Source organism: Chiloscyllium plagiosum, chromosome 5 (genome assembly GCF_004010195.1).
Source record: "Chiloscyllium plagiosum isolate BGI_BamShark_2017 chromosome 5, ASM401019v2, whole genome shotgun sequence".
Lineage (NCBI taxonomy): Eukaryota > Metazoa > Chordata > Chondrichthyes > Orectolobiformes > Hemiscylliidae > Chiloscyllium > Chiloscyllium plagiosum.
In genome coordinates this window covers 23476425-23500929 of record NC_057714.1, presented here as the reverse complement: position 1 = coordinate 23500929, position 24505 = coordinate 23476425, and the positions used below count along the sequence as shown (strand labels likewise).

Here is a 24505-nt window from a genome sequence, read left to right as displayed (position 1 = left end):
AACAGGAGAATCTACAGGATTCCTGAAGAAGGGCTAATGCCCGAAACGTCGATTCTCCTGTTCCCTAGATGCTGCCTGACCTGCTGCGCTTCTCCAGCAAGACATTTCCATCTCTGATCTCCAGCATCTGCAGACCTCATTTTCTCTTCAAAGATTTCAACCTACTGCGAATCCTCTTACAAGGATACCTTCCTTGAAGAAGCTCTCTTTCTCCCTCTACTGAATCTCAGGGCAGGTTTAATGGACTGACTAGCCTACTCCCTGTGTTTCCTATGTTTCTGTCTGTGGTTCTGTGGGGACAGGCCATTCTCCAATAAACAAAGGACAACTATACATTGCATGGTGCCTTTTTATGACACCTGTCCTGATGCTGTTTAATCAATGACAAAAATGGGCCAACCTTAAAGGCCTGGCTTCAAGTCCCATCTGCTCCAGAGGTGTGTAATAAGGTCTATGAACTGGTTGATCAGAAAATATCTATAAATACTCTCACTGCCAATGCAGGACAGAGCTAAGAATTCTTTGGCAGCAACTCACCACCTGATTCCCACTGCCTCTCCACCATTACTAATATAAGCCAGGACTGTAATAGAATGCTGCCCAGTTATGTAGAGAAGTACAACTCCAACAGTACACCAGAAACATGACACTATCCAGGACAAGAGGTTTGCTTGATTTTCACCCCATCTACCATCTTCAGCCTTCTCTCCCTTTTGCAATATGCAGTGGCAGACGTGTCCACCAAGTGAAAGTTTCATAATCTGAATTCTCCAAGGCTCCTTCACTCAGCATCTTCCAAACTCATGACCTCTACAACCTGGAAGGCCAAGAGCAATGCATTCTAGGAAAGGCAGTGGTATCGTGGTAATGCTACTGAACTAAGTATTCCAAAATCGCAACCTTGGGATATGTGTTTGTATCTCACTGGCGGATAGTGAAATTTTGAATTCACTAAAAATCTTGAATGAACTAAACATGACCGTGAAACCACAGTCGATTGTCATAAAAATCATCTGGTTCATTTAGTGTCCTTTTGGGAAGCAAAATCTGCAATTCTTATCTGGTGGTCTGGCCTACGCATGACTCCAGGCCAACAGCAATGTGGTTGACTCACCTATGGGTAATTTAAGGATGGGCAATAAATGCTGGTGCACCCAGCGATGTCCACATCTCATGACTGAATAAATACCACCAGATCACCACAGCCTGCAGGTTCCTCTTAAACATCACACCATCCTGATTTGGAATGACATCGCCATTCTTCCACTGTCAATGTGATCGAAATCCTTGAATGTTGTTCCCAACACAACTTTAGCGGACCTTTGCCAGTTGAGCTGCAGCGATTCAAGAACGTCACCTTCTCTAGGGGCAGTTAGTAATAGTCTGCAAATGTTGACTTGCCTGCGTCATATGGACTCATAAAAATTCTGAGTTTTTCACCATCCCTTTTTCATCTGCCTGGGACTCAACATGAAATTCAGTCTAATTCACTGAGTCATATTTTGTTCAATCTAGCAGCTTTGTTTTTCTTTCATAATATTAGCCACTAGCCATGCCAATTTGATCTGATCATTAAAGCAAAGTTCCTGTTCTAAGTGCAAATAATGCCTGATATTTCAAATGCAGCCTTTTATGATTTAGGAATCCACTGTAGATTTAGGCACTTAGTACCAACTTACTTTCTTTTACAGTCTTATTTGTAATGGAACTAAATCACTTTTGATTAGTACCACACATTGTACAGTTTAGACATTAGTTATTGCATTGCAGATGGAGACAATAAAAAATGAGTCATTTTAATTGCATACTATAGAGCATGAGTAATACAGATACACAGGAAGAACTTGAACTCACCCTTGGTGATGCAAGAGATTTGATGTGTGTAGCTATTAATGAGAGGTATTTTGCAGCCTTAATTTGGAAGTGAACTTCAGTTACATAGACTGAGTATTTTTAAGAGTTATTTTCAGTGTCACTGTTATGGCATTTTTCAGAATATTAGTGGAGATAGGATTATAAGAATTTTGACACTAAGTTTTGTACTGAACCAGTATCTTGCTGTGAGAATAGTGGGCGAGGGAATAAAATCCAGTATGTTGGAGTAATTTAGGTCTTGGGGATAAGACTTGAGGGCTATTGCCAAAACCACTCTTAGACCATCATCGTGACTATCCCGCACGGACTCCGGACTACGTTCCGACCAACAAAACTTGGACCCAACCAGGACAACCAGTACCTACAACAAATCCGAATATCCCGCACATCATCGTGACTGTATGCTGGCGGCATTTCTTGTCTTTAATTTTCATTATCATTCAATTTTTATTACCCTCCTCTTTCTAGTGTTATTTAGAGGAAAAAAAGCACAACTGATTACTAACATTAAAAAGCCACTTAATTTGGGTTGATGCAAAGGCTTGGGCCCAGCAAACCAATGAAGACTGAAGGATTTGATGTATGATGTAATCAAAATTCCTGTATGGTCGAAATGCTTTAGTTCTTTCTCTTTTCCAACCTGACACTTGCTAATAAGTTCATAACTGATGAATTCATTACGATTTTAATGGCTGCAGTTACAAGCCACAGGATATTGCATATCCAAACGTATAAGAGTTGGATATTTTGTGTCAGTGTTTTGTGATGCTCTCAGTCTACATTTATAAATGTATAAAACTTGTCAGCATGTTAACCTTTTCTTAAAAGATAGCTGTTGTGGTGCTCTCATTACTTACACAATATGCAGTGCTTCAAAAGGCATATGTTAGCAACAAAGGAGTTTTGTTTTCCAAAATAACTGACATCCTAAACGCACTGCTAACAAACCAGTGAGGGCACAGATAATGTGTTTCCATTTGCATCTTGACAAAGGTGGGAGTATTTTAATCTAGCAGTTGGTGCCCATTATTGCATCTCAGATCTCTCAATTGGCACAGTGTTCATTACAATAACATCCACTACGTTTTCCCCATTATAGCTCATGATCATATCCAGTCTTGAGCTGGAGCTACCCACATCCATTTACAATAATTATTTATTTCAGTGGCTCAGTTTTCCTAACTGAGTTGTTTTCTTTGACAGGTTTCAAATCTTTCTCTGTTTATCTGCAGCTTCTGTACCTTGCTGCCCCAAATGCTGCCTCTCTTCCCCCTCCTTGCAGCCTCCCACTCCCATACACCATCATAAGCATAATGGCCGCTAATACTTGGACCTTGGCTACTGGCTTTTTATATCCCTCTCCCCTCCCTCTTCCCCCCTACGTATTAACTGCTCATTGATCATTCTCCCCTGCATTTTCTGTTGGCAGCAAGCATGGAGGGAACCAACTTGTGATTGGATAAGTAATTCCTTGTCATCTCCTTCTACAGTCCTTTCAGAGTGACTATACTGTGGTGACTCCTGTGAGTGACTTTCCAGGGCAATTGAGGGAGTTATGTGCGTGCATATACCCACTGTGCCCCATGTTAATCTGACATGATTGATTGTATTGGTTGTGATTTTAAGCCAGTCTGGTGATCTTTGGCTAGTTCATACTTCTTGGAGAGTTAAAGTTACCCTCAGTGTAGGAGATATGAAATTGCCTTCCTGTCCTTTTCCCAACTGCTGCCATTTTGATCACACGCAATTTGTTTTCGATGTCAGAAGTGCTGTCTGAAATAAGCAGAAGTCTCATTGCCTCATGCAAATTGGTCCTAATGTAAATTATATCATCAGGATCCTGTTACAATTATAATACAGTTTTCAAAGTACAAGAGCTGGCTCTACTTGAGAAACCACAGTGGAATTGCATGCTCGCTGCCCCTGTGCCGGTTCTGCTAATGTTGCCTTTCTAGTGAATCGTCTTTTGGAAAGAGAGGAAGAGTTGGTGAGTGGCTTTTAAAAAGAGAAGGGTATGTACTCCGTGCATGGTTTTGAGTGTACAAAGTGGCAATTTACAAGGAGGACATGGTGGTACTCAATGAGAATGAAGTAGCAGGGCTGTGAAATAAGAAAGCATTCAGCAGAGGAGTGCAGTGATCAGTACTTGTTACCGGGTGAAGACAGAATGCTGCTGGAGCCTCTGAAGGCAGTGAGCATTAGGTGTGCGTGCATATATGGGAATAAGCGGAATTGATACACTGTCCTCTTTCTGCTTGGAGAAAGTGTGGTGCAGCGAAAGGAAGTACTCAGTGTTTAGTTCTGGTTGGGAGTGTTTAGGCATTTGGGTAATTCCACTTTTGTTGTCTCGAACTTTATTTTTTCCAGCGCCCAATACCTGCTAAGTGTAGTGCATTCTGTCAGAAATGTAGCTAGAATAGACTTCTTTGTAGTAAATGTCATTTCTTTTTGGATGGACATAAACCTATTTGCTCAGTTTGGTTCTAATTTATGTTAGATTTTTTTGGGAGTGGCAATGAGGGGGGCTAATTGCCTCATTCGTTGAATTCCAATACTATCATGAAAAACTGTAAGATCTGAAATTTGTACAATGGCCTAATATGCTACTTACTGTAGTAAGTTGCTTGTTTCAAAGATCTTTCATATAGTACCAGAGTTAATGAAGCAGAGAAACCCAGCCTGATATACTCTTCTTAAAAATACCTTTTATCCTGGACTGTGCCTTAATACAAGATAAATGTGTAGAAGTGTAATTGCCACCCAAGACTTTTTTATTGTTAAAAAATTTTATCTTTCCTATTTTTTTTCATAGAATCAAATGGGTGCAAGTGTTTGACATGCGTATTGTTAAGGTGCAGGTTCTTAATGTGTTTGCTTAGAACTTGTAATGGTGACCACATGCAGCACTATTCTCCAAGGCTACAAAATGTAGCAGCAAGTCGAAGGGAACATGTCCCGTTTAGATGCTGGTCACATTTGTTGAATCCAGTATAACCCTCCAAAACAAGAGTTTTTGTTAGGCTTATGACTATCCGACCCTGTCAATGGTTTTTTTTTCTACGTTTTGCTTACGGGATGTGGATTTAGGATGTCCTTCCATTGTGAATGACCCAACATTCATGCAAGCTTTCTTGTTAAATTTCAGGAATTATGTACAGGATGTTGCCGGGTATGGAAAGTCTGATTTATAAAGAGAGTCTGGGGTTTTGTTCACTGAAATGTAGGAGGTTGAGAGGTGATCTTAAAGAAAACCTAATCATGAGGGGTGTGGACAGGGTTAATGGAAGTTAGCTTTTTCCTGGGATGGAGATTTCAAGACGAGTGGGCACTTTTTTGAGGTGAGAGGAGTGGGATTTAAAAAAGAAATGAGGGACAATTTTTTTTACACAGGGTAGTTTGCTGTGGAATCAACATCCTGAGGAAGTGGTGCACAATTACAATGTTTAAAAGACTTTTGGATAAGTACATGAATTGGAAAGGTTTGGAGGGATGTGGGCCAGGAGCAGGCAGGTGGGACTAGTTTAGTTGGGAATTATGTTTGGCAAGGACTGTTTGGACCGAAGAGTTTGTTTCCTGTTAGAACATAGAACATAGAACAATACAGCGCAGTACAGGCCTTTTGGCCCTCGATGTTGCGCCGATCCAAGCCCACCTAACCTATACTAACCCACTATCCTCCATATACCTATCCAATGCCCGCTTAAATGCCCATAAAGAGGGAGAGTACACCACTGCTACTGGCAGGGCATTCCATGAACTAACGACTCGCTGAGTGAAGAACCTACCCCTAACATCAGTCCTATATCTACCCCCCCTTAATTTAAAGCTATGCCCCCTTGTAACACCCGACTCAATACGCGGGAAAAGGTTCATACTGTCGACCCTATCTAACCCCCTAATCATCTTGTACACCTCAATCAAGTCACCCCTAAACCTTATTTTCTCTAATGAAAACAGCCCCAAGTGTCTCAATCTTTCCTCATACGATCTTCCTTCCATACCAGGCAACATCCTGGTAAACCTCCTCTGCACCCGTTCCAATGCCTCCACATCCTTCCTATAAATGTCATGGAAACAGATCTTTTATCACATTGGGGTTTGTGGGATCTTTCTGTCCTCCATATGCTGCCGTGTAAACACTGTGAAGTTGTAAATGGTGGGATCTGAATAAATGGTGTCCCTTCTCCAACCGAATTTTCTTAACAACTACAAGGTACATTTGTGTGGCCATCAGGGAAGGTCAATATTCAACTGAGCAGTGAAGCCCCCTGTAGTCAAAGAGGAGGAAGTGAGAACTGCAGATGTTGGAGATCAGAGTTGAGAGTGTGGCGCTGGAAAAGCGCAGCCGGTCAGGCAGCATCCGAGGAGCAGGAGAATTGACATTTCAGGCTAAAGTCATTCCTTTTGAAGGGCTCTTGTCTGAAATGTCGATTTCCCTGATCCTTGTAATTTTCTAGCACCAGACTCTGGACATTGCAGCCAAAGAGCCTGGTCTCCCATGGTCATTTAGATGGTAAACTATGGGATATTCTATACCTGGGAATAGACGAGAGAAATGATTCTGTCACCAGCAAAGCCAGATTAGGGAGGGAGAGACAAAAGCAGGACAGAGAGTGATGGACGGAGAGAAATTGTTAAAGAGACAAGCAGAGACAAAGAATCTAATGAACAGAATGCATCAGATAGCAACACCAAGAGAGAATGCAGGGAAGTGAGAAATAGTTGGATCGACAAAGAGGCATTGCTGCAATCAGAAAGACAAAGAGAGAGCGCTTCTGGCACTCCTGTAGACAAAGAGGACATAAAAATCAAGGCCAATGGCTCTGCAATCTCCTCCCTTGCTTCCCAGAGAAGATCCCTTGCTTCCCAGAGTTGTGTGTGGGTGTTTGACTTTGTAGGTTAGAAAACAATGAGGAATTGCTCATGGAGTGACATTGTGTTGAGAAAGAAGATGAAAGTGCCCCAGAGAAAATGTCTGTACTTTCATCAATTTGTTAATGTTTATCTCATGCAAATTATTCAAATTTGGAGATAATAACAAGCTAGGAGCAGCGATAGATTTGGTTCAGATAGATACAAGTTATTAAATTAGTTAGACTAAATATTTAATTGAGAAAGAAAGCAAGTTAAACTTTTAGCAGTCTTAGAAGTGATATCCTGGATAAAAGATATTGATTGTGACCTTGAAATTAAACATTGAGTGTCCCATCAATGCTCGTGGATTTTTTCTCCCCACATATATTTTTCTAGAATTTCATAGCTTTTATGAATCTTGGTGTATTTAATTTGAGTTCTCTTCCTTGATTGGTCAGTGGCCTCCAAATAGTATTTCAAATTTAGTGAATTTCAACTTGGCTTATATACAATTACCATCTTTTTGTTTCTTCTGTCATATTGGTCTTCTGACCAATAAAGGAAAGCATAGCAAACGCTGCCTTCACTATCCTATCTATCTGTGACTCGATTTTCAAGGAACTATGAACTGTATTCCAAGGTCCCTCTGTTTAGCAACATTCTCCCAGGACCTTACCATTTAAGTGTATAAATCCTGCTCTGATTTGCTTTTCCAAAATGCAGCACCTCACATTTATCTAAATTAAACTCCATTTACTACTACTCAGCCCATTGGCCCATCTGATCAAGATCCAGTTGTAATCTGAGGTAATCTTCTTTGCAGTCCATTACACCTTCAATTTTACTAACTATACCTCCTATGTTCACATCCAAATCATTTTATATAAATGACAAAAAGCAATGGATCCAGTACTGATCCTTGTGGCACACAACTGAAAAGCAACCCTCCACCAGCACCCTCTGTCGTCTTCCTTCGAGCTAGTTCTCCTTGTATTCCATGAGATCTAACCTGTCTCCCATGAGAAACCTTGTCGAACACCTTACTGAAATCCACATGGATCATATCCACTGCACTGCCCTCATCAATCCTCTTTGTTACTACTTCATAAACTCAATCAAGTTTGTGAGACATGATTTCCCACACACAAAGCCATGGTGATTATCCCTAAACAGTTCTTGTCTTTCCAAATACATGTAAATCCTGTCCCTCTGGATTCCCTCCATCAACTTGCCCATCACCGATGTCAGACTCACCAGTCTATAGTTCCCTGGCTTTTCCTTACCACCTTTCCTAAATAGTGGCACCACGTGAGCCGACCTTCTGTCTTCCAGAACCTCACCTGTGACTATTGATGATACAAATGTCTCAGCAAGGGGTCCAGCAATCACTTCCCTAGCTTCCTACAGAGTTCAGGTCCTGGGGATTTATCCACTTTTATGCATTTCAACACATCAAGCATCTCCTCCTCTGTAATATCGACATTTTTCAAGATGTCATCATGTATTTCCCCACATTATATATCTTAAGTGTCCTTCTCCACAGTAAATACTGAAGCAAAATACTCAGTTAGTATCCCCCCATCTCCTGCTGCACCACACAAAGGCTGCCTTGTTGATGTTTGAGGGGCTCTATTCTCTCCCTAGTTACCCTTTTGTCCTGAATGTATTTATAAAATCCCTTTGGATTCTCCTTAACCATTTTTGCCAAAGCTATCTCATGTCCCCGATTTGCCTTCCTGATTTCCTTCTTAAGTATACTCCTACTTCCTTTATACTCTTCCAAGGATTCACTTGATCTATCCTGTCTATACCTGACATATGCTTCCTTCTTTTTCTTAACCAAACCCTCAATTTCTTTAGTCATCCAGCATTCCCCATACATACCAGCCTTTCCTTTCACCCTGACAGGAATATACTGTCTCTGGATTCTCATTATCTCATTTCTGAAGGCTTCCCATTTTCCAGCCGTCCCTTTACCTGCGAACATCTGCCTCCAATCAGCTTTCGAAACTTCTTGGTAAAAACAATGACTGCAGATGCTGGAAACCAGATTCTGGATCAGTGGTGCTGGAAGAACACAGCAATTCAGAAAACATCCGATGAGCAGCAAAATCGACATTTCGGGCAAAAGCCCTTCATCAGGAATAAGCCCTGATGAAGGGCTTTTGCCCGAAACGTCGATTTTGCTGCTCGTTGGATGCTGCCTGAATTGCTGTGTTTTTCCAGCACCACTGATCCAGAATTTCGAAACTTCTTGCCTAATACCGTCAAAATTAGCCTTTCTCCAATTTAGAACTTCAACTTTTAGATCTCGTCTATCCTTTTCCATCACTACTTTAAAGCTAATAGAATTATGGTCGTTGGCCCCAAAGTGTTCCCCCATTAACACTTCAGTCACTTGCTCTGCTTTATTTCCCAGTAGGTCAATGTTTGCACCTTCTCTAGTAGAAACAACCAAATACTGAATTAGAAAGTTTTCTTGTATACATTTCACAAAGTCCCCTCCATCTAAATGCTTAACACTATGGCAGTCCCAGTCTATATTTGGAAAGTTACAATAATCACCATATTATTCATACAGATAACTGAAATCTTCTTACCAATTTGTTTCTCAATGTCCCGCTGACTATAGGGGGGGGGGGTCTATAATACAATCCCAATAAGGTAATCATCCCTTTCTTATATCTCAGTTCCACCCAAATAACCTTCCTGGATGTATTCCCAGGAATATCCTCCCTCAGTACGCCACTCCCCCTCCTCTCTTGCCTCCCTTTCTGTCCTTCCTATAGCCTTTGTATCCTGGTACATTTAAGCTGCCAGTCCTGTCCATCCCTGAACCATATTTCTGTAATTGCTATGTTATCCCAGTCCCATGTTCCTAACCATGCTCTGAGTTCATCTGCCATCTCTGTTAGGCCTCTTGCATTGAAATAAATGCAGTTTAATTTATCAGTCCTACCTTTGTTCTCTGCTTTGTTCCTGTCTGCCCTAACTATTTGACTTGCTCCTTTTCCCAGTTGTACTAGTGTCAGATTGATCGGTTTCCTCACTATTTCCCTGGATTCCTCACTACCACCACAACCTTACTAGTTTAAATCCTCCTAAGCAGCTCTAGCAAATCTCCCTGCCAGTATTTTAGTCCGATTCCAATGATCCAGAAATGTGAACCCTTCTCCCATGCATCAGCTCCTCAGCCACGCATTCTTCTGCAATATCCTCCTATTCCTATCCTCGTTCGCTCGTAGAACTGGGAGTAATCTAGTTATTACTACCCTCGAGTTCCTCCGGTTTTCCCTTGAGAATCTCTTCCTTTTCCCTTCCGATATCGTTGGGTCCAATGTGGACAATGACCTGCTGGTCCCTCTTCCCTTTGAGAACATTCTGCACCATCTCCGAGATATCCTTGATCCTGGTACAGAGGAGGCAACACACATTCTGATTTTTCGTTGCTGGGTGCAAAAGTGTCTGTCTGTGCCTCTGACTAGAGTGTCACCTATCACAATCGATCACTTGCAACCTGACGTACCCCTCGTTACATTATAGCCAGTCTCAATACCAGAAACTTGGCTGTTCATGTTACATTCCCCTGAGAGTCCATCACCCCCTGCATTTTTCAAAACAGCATACATGTTTGAAATGGGGATAACCACGGAAGATTCCTGCACTACCTGCCTCCCCCTCCTACCTTTCCTGGAGTTAACCCATCTACCTGACTGTATCTCCCTTCCTATAACTGCCATCCATCACACCCTCTCGCTCTTGTAAACTCCTCATTGCCTCTAAATGCCTCTCCAACTGACCCATGCGATCTAATAGGATTCTCAACCAACAACGCTTACTTCCTGCAGACTTATTGAGTATAGGGGTTGCGGAGGTCATATTGCAGCTGTACAGGACATTGGTTGGGCAACTTTTGGAATATTGCATGCAATTCTGGTCTCCTTCCTATTGGAAGGGTGTTGTGAAAGTTGAAAGGGTTCAGAAAAGATTTGCAAAGATGTTGCTAACGTTGGAGGATTTGAGTTATAGGGAGAGGCTGAATAGGCTGGGGCTGTTTTCCCTGGAGCATTGGAGGCTGAGGGGTGACCTTATAGAGGTTTATAAAATCATGAGAGGCATGGATAGGATAAATAGACAAGGTCTTTTCCTTGGAGTGGGGAGTCCAGATCTAGAGGGCATAGGTTTAGGGTTAGGGGAAAAATTTAAGAGAGACTTAAGAGGCAACCTTTTCATGCAGAGGGTGGTACGTGTATGGAATAAGCTGCTAGAGGAAGTGGTGGAGGTTGGTACAATTACAACATTTAAAAGGCATCAGGATGGATATATGAATAGGAAGGGTTTGAAGGGATATGGACAAAGTGCTGGCAAATGGGACTAGACTAGATTAGGATATCTTGTTGGAATGGACAAGTTGGACCTCGGGGTCCGTTTCCGTGCTGCACATCTCTGACTATACGTAGCCTGGAAACAAATGTTTATTTCTCATTTCCTTCCATATAGTGAAAATATTACAAGTAATGAGTGATTTGAGTTCTGGTAATTCCTCCAGCTAAGATCAGAGATTGACTGACTAGAATGTGATTGAGACCACCAAGCTAATTGTTTATTGCATATAATTATTGTGCCTTTATGGTGGGTTTTAAAAGTATGGTTGATATCTTAATAGCATGTTTTAAGATAACGGATGGGGAGGGTGTGGAGGTGATTGTGATGGTGTGGGAAAGAGAACTGAAGGAATGTATGTTCTAAGTCATGCTGTACGTGGCATTAAAATGTTTTATAGAATCCCTTCCCTTTCCACTGAGAATAATTAATTCAAGTTAATTTTTGACATTAGAAATGCAAAAATGCAGTGCATTGAAATGAATTAATACAGTAATTTTGAACATTTAAATTATTCTGTTAAAATTTACGGACTTAATTAAGAAAAGTCAACTGTATCCTACTGTGGTCATAATTGTTGACTTTAGCCTGCATGTCTTTTTGACCAAGGCACTGCCACAATCAGTCAGCTTCCCTTTTTGGTTTGTACTATCAGGTATTGAAATTTGTATGTTTTGTAATTTGACATTCTTGTGTTGTCCTGCTGAGTGCAAGATGAAAAGCTTTGATATTCACTTTCATCTCTCCTTTATGACCTGCCTGGTTTGTATTAGGGCTTTCTGTCCAATGCAGAATGCTGATTATGTGTTGCTTGATATTTATGGTGCTCATGTTTCCATTTGCTATTGATGATGTCTGAAGCTATTGATGATGTACTGAACCTGTGAAGGAAATTACAAAATTTGTCAGAAAATAATTGTTTTGGGAATCTCCTTATGTTCCTGAGTAACTGGAATCCGTTTTAATTTTTTTTAGTAGTCTGCCAACAACTAATGAAACCTGATGTCTGGCTAAAATAGTCTAAATATAAATAGTGTTTAAAGTTGTTAGCTGTTGTTGTGATTAACAGCTTCACTATTTCATTTTCTTTCACATCTTAGCAGCAATGCAGCAAGTATTGGACAACCTCCACGAGTTGCCGGTCTCTACGGGAGCTAAGGAGATAGACCTCATCTTTCTTAAAGGAATAATGGAGAGTCCTATTGTCAGATCTCTTGCCAAGGTATTGTACTTGCAATTCTTAGAATTGCTTTATCCTTCATTACTGTATTTCATAAAGACTCATTCATGATGGTGACATTAATTTCATGTTATTGGTATAAAATGTGTTTGAAGGTGCTTCATAGACAGTATTGGAAAATTCATCAAGAAGACAAAGTAGAGGCGATGTGAGGCTTTCTTGAAGTTTTATTTCAATGTGTTGTTTTTTTGAAGAAGGAATTTGGGGGACAAATACAGAAACAGGTTTTGCTGCAACTAGTGGATGAGGAGACAATATGTAAGTGGTTGATGTGAATGAATGGAACATTTTTAGGGATTATAAAGAGAATGAAAGAACATGGGGTAACACCATCAATGACTTTAAGGATGAAACTAATTTTGTTTTTTACATTATTCATTTTAAGGAAGCGGGTGTTGTTGATGAGGCTTGCATTAATTGCCTATCATTACTCGCCTTCAAACTGTGGACCACTTCTTGAGTATGACTGAGTGGTTTGCTTGTCTACACGAGAGGTCAGTGAAGAATTTGTCACACTGCTGTGGTTCTGGAATCTTGTAGAGGCCAGTCCAGCCAGCAGACTTCTTCCCCTAAACGGCATTTGTGAATCAAGTTGGTTTTTACGACAAGCTGGTAATTCCATAGTTACCAATATTGATGATATTCCAGATTTAAGTAATTAATTGAATTTAAATTTCCAGTTGTATTGGTGGCATTTGAACTTTTTTCTCCAAAGCATTGGTCCAAACTCTTGGATTACTGATTCTGTAACATAGTGCAATGGCTATCATTCCTGTGTTGGAAAATAATGTGGCCCAGCAAAGCCAGGTTGCTGGGTGCGTGAATGGGACTTGATGTTGGGCAACTGACCAGAGTTTTGGACAAGTTAGATTTAAAGAAGGTGACTGGAAAGGACTGTACTGGAGTAATCCTTCCTTTAGTGCTAAGGTTTGACATAGGTGATGATCAGTGATAAAATTAGACTGTGTTTATGATGGAGAGGTTGAAATCTGAAGTATAGCCTTGAGCCATTGGTGGTCAGAGTTTGATTTTTCAATCTAATGTAAAAACATGATCAGTGGGGAAATTGCATTTGTAATTTTGCACAGGATTGGCAAAACTTTCCTCCGTTTTGCAAAACAAAAATTAAAACAATTTCTTCGAAATACTGAGGATCTGAAAGTGTGGTACATTGTTCACTGGCATCCTGCAATAGATAGATTCTTTAACAATTTACCATAAAAATGACAATTATATCCTGTATTTTATGATTACATTGGGAAACAATGACTCTCTTGTATATAATACCAGTTTCATGTTAAGCCAGCATTATTGCTTTGGTTTTAGAATCACAGAATCCCTACAGTGTGGAAATAGGTCACTTGGCCCAACAAGTCCACACAGACCCTCCGAAGAGTATCCCACCCAGACCCATTCCCTTCCTTATTGCTCTACATTTCCTCTGACTAGTGCACCTAATCCACACATCCCACAACACAATGGGCAATTTAGCATTGCCTAATCCATCTAACCTGTGCAATTTTGGACTGTGGGAGGAAACCCACACAGACACGCTGAGAATGTGCAAACTCCACGCAGACAGTCACCCGAGGGTGGAATTGAACCCGGGTCCCTGGTGTTGTGATGTATTTCTGGAAATATCCTCCCTCAGCACAGCTGTAATGCTATCCCTTATCAAAAATGCCACACCCCTCCTCTCTTGCCTCCCTTTCTATCCTTCCTGTAGCATTTGTATCCTGGAACATTAAGCTGCCAGTCCTGCCCATCCCTGAGCCATGTTTCTGTAATTGCTATAAAACCCAGTCTCCTGTTCCTAACCATTCCCTGAGTTCATCTGCCTTCCGTGTTAGGCCCCTGGCATTGAAATAAATGCAGTTTAATTTATTAGTCCGACTTTGTCCCTGCCTGGCCTGACTGTTTGACTCACTTCTGTTCTCAACTGTACCAGACTCAGTTTGATCTCTTTCCTCACTATCTCCCCGGGTCTCCGCCCCCCCCCCCCACCTTACTAGTTTAAATCCACCCGAGCAGTTCTAGCAAATTTCCCTGCCAGTATATTAGTCCCCTTCCAATTTAGGTGCAATCCGTCCTTCTTGTACAGGTCACTTCTACCCCAAGAGATTCCAATGATCCAAAAATGTGAATCCTTCTCCCATACACCAGCTCCTGATGGTTTGAATGTTAATTAGAATTAAAATGTTATTACATTTTAATTCTATTATTAAACAATATATTATTCAATATAGTATTGTAATGATCTAAGGAGGATTCATTTTTTAACTTCTTTGCTGGATTATAGAAATTGAATTTAAAATCTAACAATAAATTAGTCTTTCCAGCAGATATTTGTCAAGTCATTTTACAATTCAAAATGGATGCAGTCATGTGGGCGGCACGGTGGCACAGTGGTTAGCACTGCTGCCTCACAGCGCCTGAGACCCGGGTTCAATTCCCGCCTCAGGCGACTGACTGTGTGGAGTTTGCACGTTCTCCCCGTGTCTGCGTGGGTTTCCTCCGGGTGCTCCGGTTTCCTCCCACAGTCCAAAATGATGTGCAGGGTCAGGTGAATTGGCCATGCTAAATTGCCCGTAGTGTTAGGTAAGGGGTAAATGTAGGGGTATGGGTGGGTTTCGCTTCGGCGGGTCAGTGTGGACTTGTTGGGCCGAAGGGCCTGTTTCTACACTGTAATCTAATCTAATGTAATCTAATCTAATGTGTCTTATGTGAAAAACTAAGCACTAACAAAGCACACTAGATTGTACTAATTTTTCTGAATGCAATCAATTTTCAAAGATGTTTTCTTTAGACATGTTTCTGAAGTATCAGTATGTCCAGGAAGCTGAAATTGTTGAATCTTGTGTTAAGCAAGATTTGGAAGTGCTGGTGTTGGACTGGGGTGTACAAAGTTAAAAATCACACAACACCTGGTTTTATTCCAACAGGTTTATTTGGAAGCACTAACTTAAGGGATGCTGCTCCTTCATGAGGTGATTGTGGAGTATAAGATTGTAGGACACAGAACTTATATGAAAAGTTTACAGTGCGATGTAACTGAAATTATATATTGAAAAACACCTGGATTATTTGTTAAATCTGTTATCTTTTAGAATAGGCATGGTGGTTTCAGTTCTTTCTTATGTAAATCCCAGAACTTAAAATTCACTTGAGGATGTAACTTAAAAAAAAGGTGTCATGTTGGCCCAGATAATGCATTGAAGGTGTGAAGCTGTCTGTGCCCCGATGTTCAGACTGATTTTAATCTAAAAAAGGGATTTACAGAGCCTTATGTGCATTCATGTAGTTTTTGAGCAAAATAAAATGTAATTCTGCAAGTTCATCCCACAAACCTGTCTGTGTGCACGCATGCATGTGGCAGGGGAGTCTGAGTGTTTGAGAGTGTAAAGAGGTATAAGTCTGTGAGAGGGTGATTGAGGGTGTGGGAGTATATGTGTGAGCATATGGGAGAGAGCTTGACATGAGAGAGCGTCTGCCTGAGTGTATGGGTCTGTAGGAGTGTATGTGTGTCTGTGTCTGTCTGTCTGAAGCAGTGGGGTCACCTGTAGTGTGACATGAACCCAAGGTCCTACTTGAGGCCATCCTCATGGGTACCGAACTTGACTATCAGCCCCTGCTTGGCCATTTTGGGTTGTTGCCTGTCCTGAAGTCCACCTTGGAGGACGGTCAACCGAAGGTCCGAGGTAAAATGTCCTGGACCACTGAAGTGTTCTCTGACTGGGAGGGAACACTCCTGTTTGTTGTGCGGTGCCCATTCATCCGTAGCTGTAGCCTCTGTTCGGTCTCGCCAATGTACCATGCCTCAGGGCATCCTTGCCTGCAGCGTATGAGATAGACAACATTGGCTGAGTTGCATGAGTTCCTGCCACGTACATGGTGGGAGGTGTCTCCATGTGAAATGGTGCTATCTGTGTAAACACTCTGACATATCTTGCGGCGTCTACCGTAACAAGGTTGTCCTGAAAGTTGAGCAGTTTGCTCCGAACAATGATCTGTTTGAGGTTTGGTGGTTGTTTAAAGGCAAAAATTGGAGGTGTGGGGAAGGTTTTGGCGAGGTGCTCATCCTCATTGATAATGTGTTGCAGGCTGCAATGAACGTGGTGAAGTTTTCAGCTCCTGGGAAGTACTGGACAATGAAGGGTAGCCGGTCGGTTGCAGCTGATGTAGTCTCCTAAGGAGGTCGTCATGGTTTCTCGCTGTGGCACGTTGGAACTGACGGTCGATGAGTTGAGCATCGTACCCCATTCTTGTGAGGGCATCCTTGAGTACTTCCAGGTGCCGGTCATGTTTCTCCTGAACAGATCCTGTGCATGTCTGGGGCTTGTCTGCAGGGGCTGGCTGTTTTAATATGTTTCTGGTGGAAGCTGGAGAAGTGTAGCATTGTGAGGTTATCAGTGGGTTTGCGGTAGAGTGAAAGGTGTGGAGATGCCAGTCCTCAGCACCTCCACAGGAGACAGACTGACAGAGTACCTTTCATTGTCCAATACTTCCCAGGAACTGACAAACTACGCCATGTTCATCGCTGCTTGTAATGCGTCATCAATGAGGATAAGCACCTCGCCAAGATCTTCCCCACGCCTCCACCTCTCACCTTTAAACAACCACCGAACCTCAAACAGATCACTATTCGCAGCAAACTGCCCAGCTTTCAGGATGTCACCATACAACCTTGTCATGGTAGATGCTGCAAGACATGTCAGAGTGTTGACACTGATACCACCATTGCACATAGGCACACCTCCCACCATATATGTGGCAGGTACTCATGCGACTTGGCCAACATTGTCTATCTCATATGCTGCAGACAAGGATATCCTGAAGCGTATATTGGCGAGACCGAGCAGTAGCTATGGCAATGGATGAATGGACACTGGGCAACAACCAACAGTCGGAGAACACTTCAGTGGTCTGGGACGTTAGATCGCTGACCTTCAGATGACAGTCCTCCAAGGCGGACTTTGGGACAGGCAACAATGCAAAGTGGCCGAGCAGAGGTTGATTGCCAAGTTCTGTACCCATGGGAATGGCCTCAACCGGGACCTTGGGTTCATGTCACACTACAGGGGACCCCATTGCACCAACCTCTCAGACACACACACTCTCTCTCATCCGCTCAAACATACACTCCCACATTCACGCACACCCTCTCACACTCTTTACACACACACTCACACACACACATACACACACACTTTCACAGACACTCAGACCCCCTTGTGCGCACACTTATATGCACACGCACACAAGTTTGTGGGGTGAATTTGTACTGCAGAATTACATTTTATTTTGCTCAAAAACTGCATGAATCTGTAAATCCCTTTTTTAGATTAGAATCCATCTGAACAGACAGCCTCACACAAGGCACCTCACACCTTCAATGTGGGCCAACATGGCACCTCTTGTTAAAGTTCACTTGAGAATGTAACTTTGAGAAAGTTCTGGGATTTACATATGAAAGAACTGAAACCAACATGCTCATTCTAAAAGATGAGAGACTCAACAAACAATTCAGGTCTTTTTCAATATATAATTCCAGTTATATCGCACTGTAAACTTTTGATATAAATTCTGTGTCCTACGCCTTAAACTCCACAACCACCTGATGAAGGAGCAGCACTTCGAAAGCTAGTGCTTCCAGATAAACCTGTTGGACTATATAAGCTGGTGTTGTGATTTTTAACTTCGTGTTAAGCAATTAATCTATCTACTCTGTCATTCCCTTTTAACATGTAAGCTAAGCATAGCCTAATTAAACAGTTCCTTAACACTGAAAGATTTGAGTAATAATTAGTCCAGAGTGGCATTGTTGGCACTAAATAGATTCATTAACTTTTTGCAGAGGTATCTTGCATTATTTATATGGAAATGTCTGGTGCACACAGACATTTTACTGCATGACTGAATAGGACATTTTATTGTTCTGGTATTGTATCAAAAAAGCCATAAGTGATACACATGCATATTTTTGCTTGTGGGTATAAAATAACAAAAATGAATGAATTTGGAAGGAAAAAAGACTTCAATTCAAAACATTTTGCTCGCATCTCATCATGATTTGAATTTCATTTGTTTAGAACTGATTGTGTCAAAATCACCTAATTCTACTAATAAAAGAGGACAGCAATAAAATCCATTGTGGGCACAGTAGCTCTGAGGGATTTTTTTTCCTCTCTAAATTAGTTTCCAAGATGAAAAATATTCTCCATCAAACATTGTCAAATTTGCTGTTTCATTCTGGACAGAATATTTATGAAATGTTTCACCTGCTCTGTTAAGAATTTTTTAAAAACTCAAAAATATACTTCATGTAAAATATAATTTTTAATGAATGCATAGTCACTAAAACTGTTCAATTCTGTGCAATAAAATATGAAAAAAAACACAAACACTGGAGTTTGACTTTACCCAGCAAAACCCAATGTCTCCAGAACAGTTAGCAATGATCGTTGTCCTTTTGTTTGCCTGTACTGTGTATGCGATTATCTACAGTGTATAGATATGTTGACAATATTGTTATGAAGTTGAAGGCGTGTACTGTACCTTTGAGAGTGAATGGTGTTCTGAACTGAGAGCTGACAAGCACCTGTGACTACTAGCAGTCTCCAGGTGTACTGGAAAACTGAAAATGCAATATTTGGCTGTGAAATAGATACCAGAGTTGGTTGCTGTTTTGACAACAATTCAAATTTAGCCAATCAGTTTAAATTATGTCCCCAGGATACTAAAATCCAATTGAGTTTGTTTTTGCCAACATTGTCTCATTGAACCAATAAATTCAATCTGATGTTGGGGGTTTAAAAAAAGAGGCATTTTGAAAGTCAGACAGAGTAACTGCCATCGAGAGAGACTGCCATTCAAAAACACTCTATCAAAGGTATCTTTCTCATTTGAAACATCTTCGCAATAAAAGAAAGACGACAACTCAGGAAGATCTTCAGCTGAAAGAAGACAGACACCGGAGATGACAGCCACTGTATGGTTTTGAAATTAAGTTGATGTAATTTTAATATTTTTTTATTGGAATGGTATATTGTTATAGAGTTGGAGGCAGATAATAAGCAGTTAAGAGAAAGGGGGTCTTGGAGTTTTGAATAGTTGTTTAATGTTCACTTTAAGTTAAGGAATAAATTGATATTATTTTCTTTAAATGGTATTTTCAGGGTTCTCTGTTACTCATATTTTAACAATATAATGTTGTTAAAAAAATATAGGTGTTAATGTGTTTGTCTGTTGCAGGCTCATGAGAGACTTGAAGAAACCAAATTGGAAGCTGTGAGAGAAAATAATGTAGATCTTGTGAAGCAAATTCTTGAAGACATCAGCTGCATAGTCAATCACAACGAGACTGCGACAGAGCTGGCCAAAATCCTGAAGGAGCCACACTTTCAGGTATAAGCTGCTGTCGTAGTTTTTATTTCCTTTTGAGTTTGTGATATGAACAATATGGACTAATAGCAAAGTTTCTATTGACAAATGTTAATTGGAAACTGAAGGTTGCATGGAAAGATCAGTTTGTCCTTTAATTTAGTTTAGCTATTCTGAGCTTTCTGTTTCATAATTTATGTATTTTGATGGTAGAATTTTTCATAAAGTATAGAATGAAAACATTAGACAAAAATTCTCCAAGGTCCAAATGTATTTAGTTAAAATGTTCAATTACTTTAAATAAAAATTAGGCCAAGATTATGCTTATTTTTTGTTAGATTGTGGACATGTTCCAATTTTAGTTTTTATTTTCTATGCCTTTAATTCCTTCAGTTTGGATTATATTACGTGATTTTTTTAAACCAATATTTATATCTTCTTTGCCAAAATCTATTTTAAAAATTGTTGGCTTTCCTCTCTGTTACATTTGGTCATGTGGATAGCATCTTGTTAGGCTCTAACTAGTCAAGTCTTGTAGAATAAGCTGAAATGAAAGAAGACAGTAACTCACAGGGCTGGTTCTGCATTGGATTACTGAATTGTTAGCCCTCCCCTCCCATCTCCCATAAGGTGTCACTAACTATGAATACGTGGGAAAGAGAAGCATAAACTGTGATACTTCAGCCTAAAATATTTTTATACATATCTGGACAACCCAAATCTAGAAGAGAATTTTTTTTTTTCTATGTCTAAGGTAGCTAAGTCTTCTAATGATTAGCTCAAACTGAGTCTCTGGAAGGATTCTTAAATTGCTGTAGAAGTTCTTTGCTTTTTGCTTCATTTTTTCAGATGCCGAGGGCCATAATTTTAGAGTAATACCTTGCATCCTGCTGCAAGGCTTGGTGAATATAAACCTTTGCCCACATTCACAAAATGAATCTAAAAGGAATTTACTACTACAACACATTGCACAAATTTGAAGTCTTTGCAAATTATTTTGAGCTTATCATTATTAATCCCGTGACGTAAAGTGACTTGACTCTTTCCTATGAACAATCAATTGAGTTAACTCTTTTTCAACAGTAGTAATACAGCAACAACATAAACAGGAATTCACCAAAAATGCCCCTCTAAATAACATTGTTATTTTCTACAGAGTATATATTTTTGACTAATGTTGCAAAATATCTGAAATTTTAACCAAAACAGAAATCGCTAGAAAAGCTCAGCATCTGGGGAGAGAGATCAGAGTTAACGTTTTGGGTTCAGTGACCTTTCATCACTTGACCCCAAAAAAATCTGATTTCTCTCCACAGATACTGCCAGATCTGCTAAGCTTTTCTAACTATTTCTGTTTTTGTTTCTGATTTACAGCACCTGCCATTCTTTCACATTTTATCTGAAATATTAAATTGTGATGACATCTTAAATGTAGTAAACGTCACACTTAAGTTTTGTTTTAAATCATTCACAAGTATGCACTTGGTCAGCAACCTTACTGAGAGTTCAATAATCACACTTGTCATTTTCCAAATAGATATGATATGAATCTAGTTTGAGTGCTCCTGATCCACAGAGGAGTGAGCAACTCCATGTTGATTAATCCATTTGTAGGGTTTAGAGACCAGTGTTTGAAACACAGAAGTTATTTGTTTTACGGTTAAATTATAACTTTCTATTACCTGAGATGTATAAACAAGGTGCTCCCTCTAAATCTCAAAACTGTTTTGTTTATCAGTGTAAAGCTTCTATTGATGAGACAGCTGTCTAAAAGATTTTAGCTGAGTAATCTTTATAATCCTCTTGTCACCATTACTGTGCCATGAAACATAAAGCTGTTTTATTTGAAGCTGTAAACTAGGTTTTATTTTCATCAAACATTTCCTATTTGAGTGTCTGAACAGAGCTAATGACTTTCTGTAAGAGAATCCATGACTAAGATTGTATATATTATCTTTCAAACTGTTTTGAAAGTGGGAGCTGATCGTGGTGTTCTTGCTGTACTTTTTGTCAAATGTCTTGTTTTTGACATACGGCCATAAGAGTTTAAATTTGCATTTGAATTGTTGATGTGTTATGTCTGGTATGCATTTCTTGAATTCTATGAAGTGAATTACAGTAATGTTGAGTGTGTACTGTTCGTTTTGAACAATTCTCTAATGGCTATAATCCTTGAGGTTTTTCCAATCAAAATTGGATTAAGTAGCTAATGGAGATGATTTAATTTTCACTGGAGCAGATCTGAGCTCTGTATTTTTAATGACTGCATTTGGAGAGGGATGTCGTGCTCTTTGTTTGATTTCCATTTAGCAGTAAAGATTACAAGAGGATGGTATTAGAAATATGGTTATATCTGGTATGGATAATCTTTTACACCCCAATGTTGGAAATGTTAAACTGGATTGAGTTTCAGCTTTTATTTTAAAATAAATAGTTCCTTATGTTCTAATTTTCACCAGAATTAATTTAAGAACTGTGTGCATTTTGTCTCTCACTGAGCTGTAATTGTCATCTAATGAAGAATTTCAAATGTGATCCAGATTTGACAAAATATTGGAAAGTTTGAGATTGTTGGCTTTTTGTTTTGAATTAAGACTTCACTCTTAATTCCCAGTGGGTGAAGTACAAAGAAAATGGCTTCCTGTTTCTTGTTCCTCACTGGCTCCGACAGCATCACCTCCAGGCCATTTTGGCCAAACAAGTAAATTTGAATTGACGTGGATTATAAGCTTCAAAATTGTTTGTCAATATTCTTTTCTTTATGCTTTAACTTTTGTCTCATGCATTTCTTTATTATTTTAAGCAAGAACAAGCAACAAAGTAGCAAATTGTTCCATTAAAAATTCTCTCATGATCTGAGACCACGTTGGTTCATGTTTGAACATTAGAGGGAAAATGCTCAATTTATTTTGCAAGCATTAAAGTTACTGGATGGAAAAGTCAAGACCTCTTCAAGAACGGTGCTCGGAGGTTGGCGGTTGTTGGTGTTGAGTACTGAGGTTGTTGCCGCGATGCCATCATCGTGGGGGATACTGGTGTAGAGTGCTGAAATGTCCATTGTGACGAGGAATGTTCTTGGTTTGACTGTACTCAGTACCAACAACTGCCAATCTCTGAGCACTGTCCTACAACTCATCCACTTTATCCTCAACCACAACAGTTTCAGCTCTGACAACCATTTCTTCATCCAGACACACGGAACAGCCATGGGGACCAAATTTGCACCCCAATATGCCAACATTTTCATGCACAGGTTTGATCTAGACGTTTTCTCTACGCAGGACCTCCAACCAGTATACACCAGGTATATTGACACCGTTTTCTTTCTCTGGACCCATGGCGAGGAGTCACTGAAACAACTATACAGTGATATCAAACTCACCATGGACTACTCTCTTCAATCTGTCTCATTCTTGGACACATGAATCTCCAAGGATGGGCACCTCAGCACCTCACTCTACCACAAACCCACGGATAACCTCACGATGCTACACTTCTCCAGCTTCCAGCCGAAACATATTAAGACAGCCATCCCCTACGGACAAGCCCTATGCATGCATAGGATCTATTCAGATGAGGAGGAATGTGACTGGCAGTACTAAGGATGCCTTCATAAGAACAGGGTATGATGCTCAACTCATTGACCACCGGTTCCAACCTCCCACAGTGAGAAACCATTATGACCTCCTCAGGAGACAGACACGAGCTGCTATCGACAGGATGCCCTTTATTGTCCAGTACTTCCCAGGAGGTGAAAATTATGCCATGTTCTTCGTAGCCTGCAACACATTATCAACGAGGATAAGCACCTCGCCAAGTCCTTCCCCACACCTCCACATCTTGCCTTTAAACAACCATCAAACCTCAAACAGATCATTGTTCGCAGCAAACTGCCCAGCTCTCAGGGCAACACCATACAACCTTGTTATGGTAGATGCTGCAAGACGTGTCAGAGTGTCAATACAGATAGCAACATTACAGGTGGGGACACCTCCCACCATATACATGGCAGGTGCTCATGCAACTCAGCCAACTTCGTCAATTGTTGGAGGCAAGGCAATCATATGCTGCAGGCAAGGATACCCTGAGGCATGGTACATTGGCGAGACCAAACAGAGGCTACAGCAACGGATGAATGGGCACCGCACAACAATCGACAGACAGGAGTGTTCCCTCTCAGTCAGAGAACACTTCAGTGGTCTGGGACATTTGACCTCTGACCTTCAGGTGACCGTCCTCCAAGGCAGACTTGGGACAGGCAACAGTGCAAAGTGGCCGAGCAGAGGCTGATAGCTTCAACTGGGACCTTGGGTTCATGTCAAACTACAGATGACCATTTTGCACTATATGCACAGACAGACACATTCTCTCCTACACACATGCACGCACTCTTTCTTGCACATGCATGCACGCACACATACACTCTCTCCTACACACACACACACACTCGTCTGCTCTCTGTCTCACTCACACACACACACACACTCTCTCACTCACAGACACTCATAACTCCTCCCCCCACCCAATACATACACATACAAGTTTTGGGATGAAATTGTACTTGCAGAATTACTTTTTATTTTGCTCAAAAACTGCATGAATCCACATAAGATTCTGTAAATTTGTTTTTTTAAAGATTAGAATCAGTCTGACCATTGTGGCACAGAAAGTCTCACACAGGGCAGCTCACACATTTTAAATGCATTATCCGGGCTGACATAACACAGATTGTTAAAGTTCACTTGAGAATGTAACTTTTTTTCAAAAAGTTCT

General features: G+C 40.6%; 1 protein-coding gene across 5 annotated transcripts in view; it reads left to right on the top strand.

The window, feature by feature from the left end:
- The window catches only part of LOC122549753 (protein PALS2-like), a 157667-nt gene that overhangs the window by 89670 nt on the left and 43492 nt on the right, over positions 1 to 24505 (top strand). For 3 of the 5 annotated variants that reach the window (XM_043689709.1, XM_043689706.1, XM_043689707.1), the window contains 2 exons: positions 12213 to 12334; positions 19604 to 19756. In XM_043689709.1, the coding sequence (XP_043545644.1) occupies positions 12218 to 12334; positions 19604 to 19756 (270 nt within the window). In that variant the 5' untranslated portion in view covers positions 12213 to 12217. The remainder of the gene's footprint in view (positions 1 to 12212; positions 12335 to 19603; positions 19757 to 24505) is intronic. The other 2 variants (XM_043689710.1, XM_043689708.1) reach the window with 1 other exon arrangement.